This window comes from Rhinopithecus roxellana, chromosome 17 (assembly GCF_007565055.1).
Source record: "Rhinopithecus roxellana isolate Shanxi Qingling chromosome 17, ASM756505v1, whole genome shotgun sequence".
Classification (NCBI taxonomy): domain Eukaryota; kingdom Metazoa; phylum Chordata; class Mammalia; order Primates; family Cercopithecidae; genus Rhinopithecus; species Rhinopithecus roxellana.
In genome coordinates this window covers 105,167,161-105,185,170 of record NC_044565.1, presented here as the reverse complement: position 1 = coordinate 105,185,170, position 18,010 = coordinate 105,167,161, and the positions used below count along the sequence as shown (strand labels likewise).

The 18,010-nt window shown below is 41.2% G+C and overlaps 1 protein-coding gene across 5 annotated transcripts in view; it reads left to right on the top strand.

The window, feature by feature from the left end:
- Positions 1 to 18,010, top strand: part of MTA3 (metastasis associated 1 family member 3) — a 191,811-nt gene that overhangs the window by 166,166 nt on the left and 7,635 nt on the right. For 3 of the 5 annotated variants that reach the window (XM_030921240.1, XM_030921239.1, XM_030921243.1), the window contains exon 17: positions 12,031 to 12,110. The exons of the other annotated variants lie outside the window; for them this stretch is intronic. In XM_030921240.1, the coding sequence (XP_030777100.1) occupies positions 12,031 to 12,095 (65 nt within the window). In that variant the 3' untranslated portion in view covers positions 12,096 to 12,110. Of the gene's footprint in view, positions 1 to 12,030; positions 12,111 to 18,010 lie in introns of those variants that run through there. 5 annotated transcript variants of the gene reach the window in all.

Sequence of the window (18,010 nt, the reverse complement as noted above, 5' to 3'; positions counted from 1 at the left end):
TTGGTATTTTGATAGGCATTGCATTGAATCCGTAGATTGCTTTGAGTTAGTATGGACATTTTAACAATATCGATTCTTTCAATCCATGAATATGGGATATCTTTGCATTTTTTGGTGCCCTCTTCAATTTCTTGCATCGGTGTTTTATAGTTTTCATTGTAGAGATCTTTCACTTCTTTTTCAGATAGTTTACTGTTGTCATATAGAAATACTACTGATTTTTGTATGTTGATTTTGTATCCTGCAATTTTACTCAATTTGTTTGTCTGTTTTAGTAGCTTTCTTGTGGAGTCTTTAGTTTTTTCCAAATATAAGATCCTATCATCTGCAAACAAGGATAATTTGACTCCTTATTTTCCAATTTGGATGACTTTATTTTTTTTCTTGTTTTATTGCTGTAGCTAGGACTTCCAGTACTATGTTAAATAACAGTGGTGGAAGGGGGCATCCTTGTCTTGTTTTAAATCTTAGAGGAAAGGTTTCAGTTTTTCCCTGTTCAGTATGATACTAGCTATGGATCTGTTATATATGGCTTTTATTGTGTTGAAGTATGTTCCTTGTATTCCTGGTTTTTTGAGGATTTTTATCATGAAGGGATGTTGAATTTTATCAAATGCTTTTCAGCCTCAATTAAAATAATCATATGGTTTTTGTCTTTCAGTTGATGTGATATGTTACACTGATTGATTTGTGATTGATTTGCATGCTTGCATTCCTGGGATAAATCCCACTTGGTCATGATGGATAAACTTGTTAAATGTATTGTTGCATTCAATTTGCTAGTACTTTGTTGAGGCTTTTTGCATCAGTGTTCATCAGGACATTGACTTGTAGCTTTTTTTGATATGCCTTTTTCTGGTTTTGCTATCAGGGTAGTACTGGCCTTGCAGAATGAATTTGGAAATATTACTTTCTCCTTTATTTTGTGGAGTAGTTTCAGTGGGATAGGTTTTAGTTCTTCTTTAAATGTTTTATAAAATTCAGCAGTGAAGCCATAGGGTCCTGGCATTTTTTTCTTTGCTGGGAGACTTTTAATTATGGCCTTGATCTCATTACTTGTTATTAGTCTGTTCAGGTTTTGGATTTCTTAATGATTCAGTCTTGGTAGGTTGTATGTGTCTAGAAATGTATCCATTTCTTCTAGCTTTTCCAGTTTGTTGGCATTTAATTGCTTATGATAGTCTCTAATGATCCTCTGAATTTCTGTGGTATCAGCTGTAATGTCTCCTTTTTCATCTCTGATTTTATTTGTGTCTTCTCTCTTTTTCTCTTAGTCTGGTTAAAGGTTTATTGATTTTGTTTATAATTCAAAAAATCACCTTTTTGTTCCATTGACCTTTTGTATTGTTTCGTTCATTTTGATTTAACTTATTTCTGCTCTGATCTTTTTTTTTTTTTTTTTTTTTTTGAGACGGAGTCTCGCTGTGTCACCCAGGCTGGAGTGCAGTGGCCGGATCTCAGCTCACTGCAAGCTCCGCCTCCCGGGTTCCCGCCATTCTCCCGCCTCAGCCTCCGAGTAGCTGGGACTACAGGCGCCCGCCACCTCGCCCGGCTAGTTTTTTGTATTTTTAGTAGAGACGGGGTTTCACCGTGTTAGCCAGGAGGGTCTCGATCTCCTGACCTCGTGATCCACCCGTCTCGGCCTCCCAAAGTGCTGGGATTACAGGCTTGAGCCACCGCGCCCGGCCTCTGATCTTTATTATTTCCTTTCTTCTACTAATTTTGGATTTAGTTTGCTCTTGCTTTCCTAGTTCTTTAAGATGCACTGGTTAGGCTATATGAAGTGTTTCTACTTTTTTGATGTAGGCTTGTATTAGTCTGTTTTCACACTACTGATAAAGATATATCCGAGACTGGGAAAAAAAAAGAGGTTTAATTGGACTTACAGTTCCATATGGCTGGGGAGGTCTCAGAATCATGGCGGCAGGCCAAAGGCACTTCTTACATGGTGGCAGCAAGAGAAAATGAGGAAGAAGCAAAAGCAGAAACCCCTAGTAAACCCATCAGATCTTGTGAGACTTATTCACTATCATGAGAATAGCACAGGAAAGACTGGCCCCCATGATTCAATTACCTCTCTCTGGGTCCCTCCCAGAACACGTGGGAATTCTGGGAGATACAATTCAAGTTGAGATTTGGGTGGCGACACAGCCAAATAATATCAAGGTTCCTTTTGCTATAAACTTTCCTCTTAGTTTACCTTTGCTATATCCCATAGGTTGTGGTATGTTGTATTTCCATTATCATTTGTTTTGAGAAATTTTAAAATTCCTTTCTTAATGTTTTCATTGACCCACTGGTCATTCAGGAGCATATTGTGTCTTTGCTTGTTTTTGTTATTGTTGTTGTTTACTTGTAGAGACAGGGTCTCACTATGTTGCCCAGGCTGCTCTTGAACTCCTGGGCTGAAGCAATCCTCCTGACTCAGGTTTCCCAAAGTACTGGGACTACAGGTATGAGTCACTGCACCTGGCCCAGGAGCATATTGTTTAATTTCCATGTGTTTGTATAGTTTCCAAAATTCCTGTCGTTATTGAGTTCTACTTTTATTTTATTGTCATCAGAGAAGATACTTGATATAATTTTATTTTATATAAATTTTTAAAGATTGTTTTTGTGGCCTAACATATGGTCTGTCATATGATCCACGTGCTAAGGATAAGAATATGTATTCTTAGGCTGGGCATGGTGGCTCAAGCCTGTAATCCCAGGGAGGGATTTTGGGAGGCCGAGACAGATGGATCACGAGGTCAGGAGATCAAGACCATCCTGGCTAACACGGTGAAATCCTGTCTCTACTAAAAAATACAAAAAACTAGCTGGGTGAGGTGGCGGGCGCCTATAGTCCCAGCTACTCGGGAGGCTGAGGCAGGAGAATAGCGTAAACCCAGGAGGCAGAGTTTGCAGTGAGCTGAGATCCGACCACTGCACTCCAGACTCGGCGGCAGAGTGAGACACCGTCTCAAAAAAAAAAAAAAAAAAAAGAATATGTATTCTTTAGCCTTTGGATGAAATGTTCTGTAAATATTTATTAGGTTAGTTTGGTCTACAGTGCAGATAAGTCCTAGGTTTCTTCACTGACTTTCTGTCTAGATGATGTGTTCATTGCTGAAAGTGAGGTGTTGAAGTCTCCAGCTATTATTGTTTTGTGGTCTCTCTTTCTCTGTCTTTCTCTCTGTAGTGCAAATAATATTTGCTGTATATATCTGGGTGCTCCAGTGCTTGGTGCATATATATTTATAATTGTTATTCCCTCTTACTGAATTGACCCCTTTATCATTATAAAAATGACCTTCTTTGTCTCTTTTTGTAATTTTTGTCTTTAAATCTAGTTTGTCTGATGTAGGTATAGCTACTCCTGCTCTTTTGTGGTTTCCATTTGCATGGAATATATATTTTTTTCCACTCCTTTACTTTGATTCTTTGTGTGTCTTTATAGGTAAAGTGTGTTTCTTGTAGGCAACAGATCATGGGACCTTCTTTTTTTTTATTCTTATTTTTGTTGTTGTTGTTGTTTTTAATCCATTCAACCACTCTGTGTCTTTTGGTTGGAGAGTTTAATCCATTTACATTCAGTGTTATTGTTGATAAGTAATGACTTAATTCTGCCATTTTGTTATTTGTTTTCTGGTTATTTTGTGGTCTTCTCTTCCTTTGTCCTTCCTGTCTTCCTTTTAGTGAAGGTGATTTTCTCTGGTGTTATGTTTTAACTTCCTATTTTTATTTTTTGTGTATCAGTTATATGTTTTTTTTTCCTCTGGTGTTATGTTTTAATTTTCTGCTTTTTATTTTTGTGTATCTGTTGTATGTTTTTTGATTTCTGGTTACCATAAGGCTTGCAAAAAATATCTTATAACCTGTTATTTTAAACTGATGCCAACTTCACACTGATTGTATAAACAAACAAACAATTAGGCAAAGAGAAAACTAATGGAAACTCTCAGCACTTTAACTTCATCCCCTGCTTTTTAACTTTTTGTTGTTTCTATTTATATCTTATTATACTCCCTATCTCTTGAAAAGTTATTTTAGTTACTGTTTTTGATAGCTTCATATTTTAGTCTTTCTAGTCAAGATATGAGTAGCTTACAGACAATTACACTGTTACAATGTGTATGTTTTTCTGTGTGCTTACTATTAGCTTTGTACCTTCAGATCATTTCTTATTGCTCATTAATGTCTTTTTCTTTCAGATTGAAGAACTCCCGTTAGCGTTTCTTGTAGGGCAGGTCTAGTGTTGATGAAATTCTTTAGCTTTTGTTTGTCTGGGAAAAATCTTTATTTCTCCTTCATGCTTGAAGGATATTTTTGCTGGATATACTCTTCTAAGATAAAAGTTTTTTTTTTTTTTTTTTCTTTTAGCATTTTAAACATATTGTGACACTTTCTTCTGGCCTGTAAGGTTTACACTAAGAAGTCTGCTGCCAGATATATTGGATCTCCTTTGTATGATATTTGTTCCTTTTCTCTTGCTACTTTTAGGATCTTTTTAAAATCCTTGACCTTTGGAGTTTGATTATTAAATGTCTTGAGGTAGTCTTCTTTGGGTTAACTGTGCTTGATGTCCTATAACCTCCTTGTACTTAAATATTGATATCTTTCTCTAGGTTTGAGAAGTTTTCTGTTATTCCTTTGAATAATCTTTCTACTTCAGTCTGTCCCTCTACTTCCTCTTTAAGAACAATAACTTCTAGATTTGCCCCTTTGAGGCTATTTTCTAGATCTTTTAAGTGTGCTTCATTGCTTTTTATTCTTTTTTCTCTTGTCTCCTCTGACTGTGTATTTCAAATAGCCTGTCTTCAAGCTCACTAATTCTTTCTTCTGCTTGATCAATTCGTTAAGAGACTCAGATGTATTCTTCAGTATGTCAATTGCATTTTTCACTCCAGAATTTCTGCTTGATTCTTTTTAATTATTTCAATCTCTTTCTTAATTTTATCTGATGGGATTCTTTTAAATTATTTCAACATCTTTCTTAATTTTATTCTATTATTGAATTCTGTTTTGCCTCCTCAAAACAGCTATTTTGAATTCTCTGTCTGAAAGGACACATATCTCTGTCTCTCTGGGATTGGTCACTGGTGTCTTATTTCGTTTGTTTGGTGAGGTCATGTTTTCATGGGTGGTCTTGATGTTTGTGGATATACTTCAGTGTCTGGGCATTGAAGAGTTAGGTATTTGTTGTAATCTTCACAGTTTGGGCTTGTTTGTCCCCATCCTTCTTGGGAAGGCTTTCCAACTGTTAGAAGGGATTTGGGTGTTGTGATCTAAGTCTTTGGACATTGCAGCCATACCTGCATTAGGGGGCACCTCCAGCCCAGTCATGCTGTGTCTCTTGCCTTGGTTGTCTTGGGTAAGATCTGGGAGAATTCCCTGGATTACTAGGTGGAGACTCTTCTTTTACTTTCACTCAAACAAATGGACACTCTGTCTCTGTGCTGAGCTGCCTGGAGCTGGAGAAAGGATGATGACACAAGCACTCCTATGGCCACTATCACTGGGACTGCTCTGTGTCAGACCTGAAGCCAATACAGCACTGGGGCTCACCCAAGGCCTATGGTGATCACTGCCTGGCTACCTCCTGTGTTCACTCAAGGCCCAAGGACTCTCCAAGCAGCAGGTGGTAAATCCAGCCAGACGTCTTCCCTTCAGGGCAGTGAGTTCACTGTGGCCCCAAGTAGGTCCAGAGATGCCAACTGGGAGCCAGGGCCTGGAGTCAGGAACCTTAGGAATCTACCTGGTGTTCTACCCCAGTGGGCCAAGCCGGTACCCAAGTTGTAAAACAAAGTCTTCTTATTCCTCTCTCTACTTTCCTCAAGCAGAAAGAGTCTCTCCTCATAGCCATCCAGCTGGGAATGTGCTGGGTCACAATTGAAGCCAGCATATCTCTGAGTCTCATCCAAGCACATAGCAAGTACTGCCTGGATACCACTGCTGATTATTCAGGGCCCAAGGGCTTTTTAGTCAGCAGCTGGTGAATCCTGCCAGGACTAGCTCCTTCCCTTCAAGGCAGTGGGTTTTCTTCCTGCTTAGAGTGTGTTTTCAAATGTCATCTGGGAGACAGGGCCTAGAATGGGGGCCTCACGGCTGTGCCTGGTGCCCCATACTACTGTGGCTGAGCCGGTATCCAAGTTGCAAGAGAAAGTCCTGTTCACTCTATCCTTTTCTCTCCTAAGCAGGAGGAAGGAGTCTCTGCAAGAGCTGCGAGCTGTGCTGCCTGAGGTTGGGGGAAGTGTGGTGCAAGCATTCTCTTAACAGCCCCGGCTGGTATCTCACTAGATGGTATGCTCCCCAAGTTCACTGGCTCCAAAACCAGCACAGCTCCAGGATTTGCCCAGGAATTGCAGTCCCTGTGGCCTAGACTGCCTTTCAAGTTTATTTAGGAACCCAGAGCACTGTAACCCACAGTGGAAGGGCTTGCCAGAACTCAGGTTCTGACTGCTGGGATGAGCTATTCCCCTCTGGCTAGGGCTGGCCTAAATGCTCCTTCTGTGGGCACTGGCTGAGTTCTGCCTCATATTGCTTTCCACTGTGTCAGGGCAGCACAGAGTTCCAATGCAAAGCTTCACAATCACTGTGTTCTCCCTCCCTCCTCCCTTCCCTCTTCAATGCCTGTTTTCTTAATATGATGTTAAAATCAGGTACTGTGATCACTTACCTGATTTTTGGCTCTTATGAAAGTGTGTTTTTGTGTAGTTCTTCAATTTGGTGTTCCTTCAGCAGGGACAATTGCTGAAGGCTTCTGTTTGATCATCTTGCTCTACCTCCCTCTTTTCATGTACTTTATATCACTTGGTTTTCCAAACACTTTATGAGGTAAATGTTACAACCTACATTTTAGGAGTGGAAAAAATAGAAGCTCAAGAAGTTTAAAGAATTTGCCCAAAGTCACATTGCTAGAAAGTAGCAGAGATGGGATCTAAACTCCAAATGTAGTGTTTTTTCCACTGGATGAATACAGGCCCAGATTTGTATATCGAGTACAGCATTTACAGGCATACCTCAGAGATACTGTGAGTTCAGTTCAAGACCACTGCAATAAAGCTAATATCACAATAAAGCAAGTCACATGTGCATATAAAGTTATGTTTGCTGGGTGTGATGGCACATATCTCTAATACCAACACTTTGGGAGGCCAAGATGGACAGATTGCTTGAGCCCAGGAGTTTGAGATCAGCCTGGGCAACATGCTGAAACCTTGTCCCTACAAAAAATACAAAAATTAGCCGATCATGGTGACATGTGCCTGTAGTTCCAGCTACTTGGGAGGCTGAGGTGGGAGAGTCGATTGAGACTGGGAGGTCGGAGCTGCAGTGAGCCAAGATCACACCACTGTACGCAAGCCTGGGCAACAGAGTGAGACCTTGTCTCAAAACAAACAAACAAGGAAGCAGTGATTGTATTTACACTCTACTATAGTCTATTAAGTCTGCAATAGCATTATGTATAAAATAACAATGTATATACCTTAATTAAAAAAATACTTTGTTGCTAAAAAAAAAAAAAAAAGCTAACGATCATCTAAGCCTTCGGGAGTTGTAATCTTTTTGCTGCTGGGAAGTCTTGCCTCAGTGTTGTTGGCCACTGTTGATCAGGATGGTGGTTGCTGAAGCTTAGGGTGGATGTGACAATTTCTTAAAATAAGACCACATTGACAGTTGCCACATCAAATGGACTCTTCCTTTCAAGAAAGATTTCTCTGTGGCTCTTTGATAGTATTTTACCCACAGTAGAACTTCTTTCAAAATTAGAGTCAATTCTCTCAAACTCTGCTACTGCTTTACCAACTAAGTTTATGTAATATTCTAAATCCTTTATTTTCATCTCAACAATGTTCACAGCATGTTCACCAGGAGTAGTTTCCATCTCACGACACAACTTTCGTTGTTCATCCATAAGAAGCAACTACTCATCTGTTCAAGTTTGATCATGAGATTGTAGCAATTCAGCCACATCTTCAGGTGCCACTTCTCATTCTAATTCTCCTGCTGTGTCTACCATATCTGCAGTTACATCCTCCACTGAAGTCCTGAACCTTTCAAAGTTATCCATGAGGGTTGGAATCAATTTCTTCTAAACTGTTAGTATTGATATTTTGACCTCCTCCCATGAATTTCTGATGTTCTAATGGCATCTATAAAGGCGAGTCCTTTCTAGCAGGTTTTCAGTTGACTTTGCCCAGATCCATCAGAGGAATCACTTGGCAGGCATAGCCTTACAAAAGGTATTTCCTAAATAAGACTTGAAAGTTAAACTTACTCCTTGGCTGGGCATGGTGGTTTACACCTGTAGTCCCAGCACTTTGGGAGGCCAAGACAGGTGGATCGCTTGAGTCCAGGAGTTCAAGACCCGCTGGGACAACATAGGGAAACCCTGTCTCTACAAAAAATACAAAAATTTGCCAGTCATGATAGCACATGGCCTGTAATGCCAGCTACTCGGGAGGCTGAGGTGGGAAGATCACTTGAGCCCAGGAGATCGAGGCTACAGTGAGCCATGTCACTGCACTCCAGCCTGGATAACAAAGCAGGACTCTATCTTGAATAAATGAATGAAGGAATGAATCCATTCATTCATCCATCTGTTCATCCATCCCAGAATGGATGATAGATGTTGTGCTAGCAGACATGAAAACAACATTCATCTCCTTGTACATCTCCATCAGAGCTCTTGGGTGACCAGGTGCCTTGTTAATGAGCAGCCATATTTTGATTTTTTTTCCTAAGCAGTGGGTCTCAACAGCAAGGTTAAAATATTCAGTAAACCGTGCTGTAAACAGAGGTGCTATCATTCAGGATTTGTTGTTCTATTTATAAAGCATAGGCAGAATAGATTAAGCATAATTCTTAAGGGCTCTATGATTTTTGGAAGAGTAAATGAGCACTGGCTTCAACTTATAAAGTCATCAACTGCATTAGCCTCTAACGAGAGAGTCAGTAGGTCCTTTGAAGCTTTGAAGGCATTGGCTTCTCCTCTCTAGCTATGAAAGTCCTAGATGGCATCTTCTTCCAATATAAGGCTGTTTTGTCTACATTGAAAATCTGTTGTAGGCCGGGTGCGGTGGCTCAAGCCTGTAATCCCAGCACTTTGGGAGGCCGAGACGGGCGGATCACGAGGTCAGGAGATCGAGACCATCCTGGCTAACACGGTGAAACCCCGTCTCTACTAAAAACTACAAAAAACTAGCTGGGCGACGTGGCGGCGCCTGTAGCCCCAGCTACCCGGGAGGCTGAGGCAGGAGAATGGCGTGAACCCGGGAGGCGGAGCTTGCAGTGAGCTGAGATCCGGCCACAGCACTCCAGCCTGGGTGACAGAGCGAGACTCCGTCTCAAAAAAAAAAAAAAAAAAAAAAAAAAAAAAAAAAAAAAAAAAAATCTGTTGTTTAGCGTAGCTGCCTTCATCAGTGATCTTAGCTAGATCTGGATAACTTGCTGCAGCTTCTACATCAGCACTTGCTGCTTTACTTGCACTTTTATGTTTATGGTGATGGCTTTTTTCCTTAAACCCCATATACCAACCTCTGCTAGCTTCAAACTTTTTTTCTCCAGCTTCCTCACCTCTCTCAGTCTTCATAGAATTGAAGAGAGTTAGGGTCCTGCTCTGGATTAGGCTTTGGGTTAAGGGAATGTTGTTGCTGGTTTGATCTTATCAGGCCACTTTCTCCTTATCAGCAGTAAGATTGTTTCACTTTGGCCGGGCGCGGTGGCTCAAGCCTGTAATCCCAGCACTTTGGGAGGCCGAGATGGGCGGATCACTGAGGTCAGGAGATCGAGACCATCCTGGCTAACACTGGTGAAACCCCGTCTCTACTAAAAATACAAAAATCTAGCCGAGCGAGATGGCGGGCGCCTGTAGTCCCAGCTGCTCCGGAGGCTGAGGCGGAGCTTGCAGTGAGCTGAGATCTGGCCACTGCACTCCAGCCCCGTCTCAAAAAAAAAAAAAAAAAAGATTGTTTCACTTTGGTATCATTAATGTGTTCACTGGAGTAGCACTCTTAATTTCCTTCAAGAACTTTTCCAAGTTGCATTCACCCCTTGGTTAACTGTTTGGTGCAAGAGGCCTGGCTTGCAACCTCTCTTGGCTTTCAATACGCCTTCCTCATGAAGGCTCATCATTTCTGGCTTTTGATTTAAAGTGAGAGATGTGCGACCCTTCTTTTCGCTTGAACACTTACAAGCCATTGTAGGGTTATTTACTGGCTTAATTTCGATATTGTCGTGTCTCAGAGAATAGAGATGCTCAAGGAGAGGGAAAAAGACAGGGAAAGGACAGTCACTGGAGCAGTCAGAGGACACACAGCATTTACTTTTTTATTTAAAAACAGTTTTTTCAGAGCTCCCCTCAAGAAAGCACACACACATTTATTGATTAAGTTTACTGTCTTATATGGGCGTGGCTTGTGGCCCAAAACAATTACAATAGTGACATCAAAGATCACTGATTACAGATCAACATAACAGATATAATAAAGAAAAAGCTTGAAGTATTGTAAGAATTACCAAAATGTGACAGAGACATTAAGTGAGCATGTGCTGCTGGAAAAATGGTATCAGTAGACTTGTTCAATGCAGAGTTGCCACAAAGCTTCAATTTTTAAAAAAGCACAGAATCTGTAAAGCTCAATAAAGCAAAGCTTAATAAAACTGCATATTCCTGTACATAGGAGATGTTCATATTTTCTTTATATAGGAAATGGGTATATGTTTATGAATGTATAGAGAAATATAGTGGGGCATTTTTCTTTGCTCAGACCATAAAGCCATCACTTTCTTTCTTTCTTTATTTTTGATCTGGAGACTCGCCCTGTGTCCCAGGCTGGAGTGCGGTGGTGCGATCTCAGCTCACTGCAACCTTTGCCTTCTGTTTCAAGCGATTCTCCTGCCTCAGCCTCCAGAGTAGCTGGGATTACAGGCATCCATCACCACAAAAATACAGCTAATTTTTGTATTTTTAGTAGAGATGGCCTTTAACCATGTTGGCCAGGTGTGTCTCAAATTCCTGACCTTAGGTGATCTGCCTGCCTGAGCCTCCCAAAGTGCTAGGATTACAGGCATGAGTCACTGTGCCTGGCTGAAGCCATCACTTTTTAATAAAACCCCTTCACCGTCATTTTCTGCCTATGTGAAGCTCGTCTGCCGATATACCAAATATGAAAGTTGGGGGGTATAGGAACTATATTTTTCTGGAAGTTGGGGCATAGGGGCTATATTATTAGTGTTAGAGAGAGAAGGGAAAAAAAGAAAGAAGAGAAAATTCACAGAATCACCTAAAGGTGAAATGTATTTAAATCGAATTATATCCTTTCCCAGCATAGTCTCTGACTCATAGTAGGTATTCATCAAGTGTTAAGATTCTATCTCTGCCTTAAAGAATAGCTTCTATTAAAGTTTTATTTGGAAAATTTCTAAGATATCAACCATTTTTATAGTCCTGAGAGCTGTATATAAATAATATTTCAGTACCTTCCTTATAACTATATTTATTTCTTACCTAAAAGTATGATTTTCAAAATATGACTTATGGATTTGCTTGAAGGTAGATGGTTATATTCCAATGGATATTTGTACATTAGAGGGCCCCAGTATCTATAAAGAGGAACTGCCCTTGGATTAAGTTATTTTGAGGAGCATTAAAGGCAGGAATTTAGGTTTATAGGAAAGACTCACTTAGCTCCCTGTGGGCTCCTCTATCAGAGACCCTATAGTAGAGGAGTGACCTTGAGACAGTAGAATCTTATTTAGAGCGAAGGTTGAATCAGAAAGAATCCTGGAGAGAAGAAAGGCGGATGGGCTGTACAGGCCTCTCATCCTCTCCTGACCCTTAAGAAGATGCCCTTGGTTCTTCCCACAGTGACAGCTACTTGAGCTTTGTTCAGTCTGCAGATCTTCCATTCCAATGCACAGGGACAAGGCGATTGCCTGCTATCTCAGTCTTTATCAGATGGGGACCTTGAGAAAGACAAGTGATAGAGACCATCGGTTGGAGGTGTTCTTAACCTTTTTCAAAGATGACATGGCTTTTGGTTCCAGGGGTACTGAAGCAGGACTCAGCATGTCAGCAACAGGCTCAGAAGAGAGGTGAGTTTTCAGTGTGACAGAGTCAAGGCATCTGAGCCAAGGAAAGTGATGAATTGTACAAAAAAGCCCTTCTGAATTTGCTGTCCTCTGGCTTATTTCCCCTAGGGCATGTGAGTACACTGTAGACCTGTTTATATTTCTTATTTATTTTCTGCATTGAGTATACCATTTTTGAGACTTCCATGAAGAGGGTATCTGATGTAGATGCCTCTGTAAGTACAATATTATGATCTGGAGTGTGAAGATTGTCCTTCTGACGACTTGAGTCTGAAATCAGTGATTCAACAATTCTAACTGTTGGCATCCCAACCCTGGGAAATGGGTGGTGGTGAGAGCCATTGTACCAGTGAGTGAGCTCTGGGAATGCATCTGCTGTCTTCACAAATTCCAATAAAAATAGACTGCCAGGGACAGCTGATGGCACTCTTAGGCATACTTAGGCCCAGGCTGCCTTCTGTCAAAAACTCATGCCATTTCAAAAGACTGCAGTTTTTAAAAAATCTTTTAAAACATTGTCTCTGGAAGAACTCACGTGTCCCTAGACTAACCTCTGCTCTCCTCGTCTCAAAGGGTAGTGTCATAACCTGGTTAAATATATTTTTAAAACCTTTAAGATTCAAAAAAATATTTGATAAAGGACTATTATGCCCCCAGGGTTACTGAATGGGAAGCAATATAGCAGAGTATCTTATGTATTGAGAGGGTTTTGGGACTATTGAAGCATTGTCTGAGGGCAGAAGATGATCTCTCCACCTCTGAAGCCATGAGGAAGACAGATCCAATTGTATTAGGCATAAGTAGTCAACAACTTGGTGTTTTAGAATATTCTAGAAGGATGCCAAATTAGCCACCCCGGGACCATTCCTGGGTTTACTAATATCACAGCTTCTCCCAGAGAGTACTTCTCTCATGTCTCTGAGGGAAGCACTAGTGTGTGACTCCCTAAGAGGCTTGGACTTGAGACCCTCTCAGCAGTATGGAGGTCCTAGAAGAGTGATAGCAGTCCATGGTTCACTGCCTCCTCAATAATTGTCTCTGTTTACCTGCAGGTAAACTAACTAACCTGACCCTCTGTTCCCCTTCCCCCATTCTCAGTGACCCATAGAAGGTGACCTCTGAGAAAGAAAGTGTAGCTCTGACTTGAGAGCTAGGTCTCACATGTTTTGGGAGGAGGAGTAGAGGTTTGCGAAAAAAAAAAAGGGAAGGAGACAGCAGAGGGAGGGGATTAGGTATCTGAGAAGAGGATTTGACTTAGAAGAGGTTTGACTCATCATCAAAAGAGCCGGCACAACTGTCTGAGAAAGCCATTGGGATATCAGTACGGTAATGTCTCTTGACACCCTAGGGAAGTAAAGAACGACCCCAGAAACCAATTGATTTAGGCATCCCCCTCAGCAATCTGTTTGGGTCCTCTTGAAGAAGTGAGGAGAAGCCTTGTGAATCTGCAGAGCCCCCAGGGCAATGGAAGTGGAAGACTTTGTCACAGTCTAGTTGAGTTGGAAACCTCCACTGGGTTCATTTAAAGCTTCTCAGCCCTGCTCACTGTTATTTTATTTCACTGTTTTCTCTTTTCCCTTTCAAATGACTGAGCACTCTTTAAGCTCAGAAAACATCTGAGTTATAATCTATGCATTTTCCTCTATCAGCCAGATATTTATTTTTATCAGCAACTATTTACATAAAAATGAATATGAAAAGTGATGATATATAAATGAGTATGAAAAGTGATTAATCTGAAACCAAGGTGCAGACTTGAAGTTAACTTTGTTAGATGGAGATTCCCAAAGAAGAGACCTAAGAAGACCCTTTCTGTAATGTTCTGATTCCAGCTTAACTGAGTGAGCTCCTCTAGGACAGGCAGTGAGCAAAACCAAGAGTAAGTGTTTGGGAAAATAGGGCTGACCACATTTAAGTCATCTGGGACTGAACATTCAGCAGGAAAAAAAGGGTAGGATATTGTTTGGACCTCCTGGACTGGCCCTCTGATTTTCTTATTGTTTCTCTCTAGCCTATCATCTCTGTCTTTTTATTCTACTTTCTAGGAGACTTTCTCAACCTTTTTTAAAAATAGTTTTTAAAATTTATTTTTACGGAGATGGGGGTAGGGGATCTCACTGTGTTGCCCAAGCTGGTCTCGATTTCCCAGCCTTAAGCCATTCTCCTGCCTTGGCCTCCCAAAGTACTGGGATTACAGACATGAGCCACTGCACCCAGCTGAGACTTTCTTAACTTTATATGCCAACCAGATGTATCTGTTTATCCCTTTAGTTTGTCAACTTTTGCTTCATGTATTGAAAAATTCTGTTATTGGGTATATTTATATATAGGATTTTTATGTCCTTTCGAAATGGTCCTCTTTATCTCTGTTAATACTCCTTGTCTTGAAATATTTGTCTGATTTTAATACGGTGACACCAGTTTTCTTTATTTTTTTGTGGCTTTTAGGTTTTTTAACAAACTTTTTTTCTGGTTTTATTAAACTTGAAATAGAATGATTCTTACAGCATCTCTAAAGGCAGCAGATGTTGTTAGAGCACAGATTTAAAAAATCCTATTAAGGGGAAAAACACACTCAGAGCAGTTGCTTATTTTTCTGTCCTCTCACTGAACAACAATTGACACAGAAGACTTCTGTGACCAAATGTGTGGGGATTTTTCCCCACACACCAAGCAAGCAATCAGTTTTGCAGCAGTCATAAACTAGGTATCCTCCAATTCAATTCTGACACTGTCTACCTGGAGAGTGTCAGAACCTTCAGACTGAGGGCTCGCCCAGTCCCATAAGACTGCCACCTGACTTCCAGTGCCGGTCACAAGCCCCAGGCTGTTTTTCCTGTGATTCTGACCGTCTGGCTATAAATCAGGAATTCTACAACTCCTTCCTTGGGTTAAATTAATGTGCTAGAGTAGATCCTAGAACAGGAGAAACATGTTTACCCATCTATTATGAAGGATATTATGACAAATACAGATGCAGAGATGCACAGGGCGAGGCATGTGAGAAGGGGTATGCACCTTCCATGCCCTCTCCAGGCACGCCACCCTTCCAGAATCTCCACATATTCGGCTCTCCAGCAGCTCCAAACTCTGCCCACTTGGGCCTTTTATGGAGACTTCATTGGATAGACACGATTAACAACCATGTAGAAATGCGATTGGACAAAAATGGTATGACCTAATACAAATGGACTGAGTGGGGACATGCAGCAAGTCTTGTCTGTTCAGGTTCTTCTTCTTTTTTTTTTTTTTTTTTTTTGAGATGGAGTCTTACTCTCTCACTTAGGCTGGAGTGCAGTGGCATGATCTCAGGTGACTGCAACCTCTGTCTCCCGGGTTCAAGCGATTCTCCTGTCAGCCTCCCGTGTAGCTAGGACCACAGGTGCATGCCACCATGCCCAGCTAATTTTTGTATGTTTCGTAGAGACGGAATCTCACCGTGTTGACCAGGCTGGTCTGAAACTCCTGACCTCAGGTGATCTGCCTGCGTCAGCCTCCTAAAGAGCTGGGATTACAGGCATGAGCCACTGCACCTGGCCTTCTATTCAAATTCTTCTTGACCTCTCTGTGTAGCATTCCTTCCTCTGGGGGGCAGGATCCCTTCTGAAATGAGGGTCTTTTGACCAACATAAGACAAGGTAGGTCAGAGCTCCAAGACAGAAAGGCACGGGGGTGGGGGTGTGGAAGACTAGCATATGTTTTTGGTTTCTAAGGTCTGCCTTGGGGAGAAAAAGGAGCAGGTGAAAGGGGGGCAGGAGAAGGTCAAGGAGAGAGATTCTGCTTTCTGAGGCCTGCTCTTGAAGCTTTGAGGGGCCCCCAACAGTCTAACAAGCACAAGGGAAATTCCTGGCTGATAACTCCCATAGTGCTTGTTACACTGTTGGGGCACTTAAAGCCTCAAGAGCAGGCCTCAGAAAACAGAATCTCTCTCTTTGACCAACATGTAACCAGTTATTATGTAACTCCCACAGAGCTTGTTTATATCCCACCTACAAAGCCATTTTTCATTACCATTTTAATAGCTTTATTAAGATATCATTGTCATTTGGTAAACTGTATATTATTAAAATAAACAATAAGTTTTGAAGTATATACAGCAGGAAACCATCACCACAATCAAAATAATAAACTTAATCATTACCCTCAACAGTTTTCTTGTACCCCATTATAATCCTCCCACCTGCCCTCCCCATCTCCCCCACCTCACCCCCAGGTGACCACTGATGTGTTTTTTTCCACTATAGGTTCAGTTACATTTTCTAGAATTAGGTTTTGTTTTGTTTTGTTTTTTTGAGACGGAGTCTCCCTCTGTCGCCAGGCTGGAGTGAAGTGGCACGATCGGCTCGCTGCAAGCTCCGCCTCCCAGGTTCAAGCGATTCCCCTGCCTTGGCCTCTTGAGCATCTGGGACTACAGGCGTGTGCCACCACACCCAGCCATTTTTTTTTTTTTTTTTTGTATTTTTGTAGAGACGGGGTTTCACCGTGTTGACCAGGATGGTCTCCATCTCCTGACCTCGTGATCCACCTGCCTTGGTCTCCCAAAGTGCTGGGATTACAGGCGTGAGGCACCGTGCCCAGCCTGTTTTCTAGAATTATATATAAATGCAGTCATACAGTGTGTACTCTGTCATTTTGGATGATTTTTAGAGTTCTATCATCAAGTTGACTGATTACTTCTTCTACAGTATCAAAGCTGCTATTAGTCCCATCCAACACATTTTTCATTTTAGATTTTGTATTTTTCAATTTTCAGATTTCCATTTAGTTATTTTATACTTCTAAAATTCCCCACCTTGTCACCCATTATACTTGTCTTTTTCTATAGATTCTTTAGCATATTTATAGTTAAATATTTTAAGTCCATATCTACTAATTCTAACATCTGAATTATCCATTAATCTAGGGACTGTTTTTTCTTTTGATTATGGGTTGCATTTTCTTGTTTCTCATGTCTAATCTGTTTTTTTTTTTTTTTTTTTTTTTTTGAGACAGAGTTTGGCTCTTGTTGCCCAGGCTGGAATGCAATAGCGCATTCTCAGCTCACTGCAGCCTCTGCCTCCCAGGTTCAAGCGATTTTCCAGCCTTGCCTCCTGAGTAGCTGGGATTACAGGAATGCGCCACCATGCCTGACTAATTTTGTGTTTTTAGTAGAGATGGGGTCTCACCATGTTGGCCAGGCTGGTCTCGAACTCTTGACCTCAGGCGATCCACCCGCCTCGGCCTCCCAAAGTGCTGGGATTACAGGCATGAGCCACTGCACCTGGCTATGTCCAATCATTTTTAAATGCATACTGGGTCAGTTGAATGATGAGTTATAAAGACTCAGGATTCTGTTATTTTCCTTTGCAGAGTGGTAAATTTTGTTCTAGAAAGGACTTACATTGGTGGATCACTTTGATTCTGTGGAGGTTTGGTTTAAAGCTTTACTAAGCCTCACCTATTTCAATTTTGTCCTTATTCCCATGGGATGTCAGTGGAAAGACCAAGTTGTTCACCAGGCCCCTTTAACTTCACAGAATTTGAACTCCAAATTCTGTCTTCGCAGCACTGGACAGCTCCTGAAGTCACTGCTCGGCTCTTTGAGCCTTCTAGCTGATGTTTTCCATTGGACTCCTGGGAATCTCACCCTGTACTTACATAGTTCAGAAATAAGCAAGTAATGTGAGGGGAGTTTGTATGTAGATTTGAGGGCTCCCCCTTCTGTGTCTCCTTCCTCTGTAAGATCTCTTCCCTCAGTTTCCAGCTGCATTGGCTGCTTGAAACTCTGACTTCTGATTCCTCAGCCTAGTAGACTGTAGCTTTCTGCCTGAAATATATTCATCTCGTACTGCATGAACGTGCTCACAGGCAAAGACACTTAAGAGTGGCTCTCACCTTGTCTTACTTTTTCTTACCTTGTCTCACTTTTTTCTAGGTTCATAGCCCCTCCAATTTT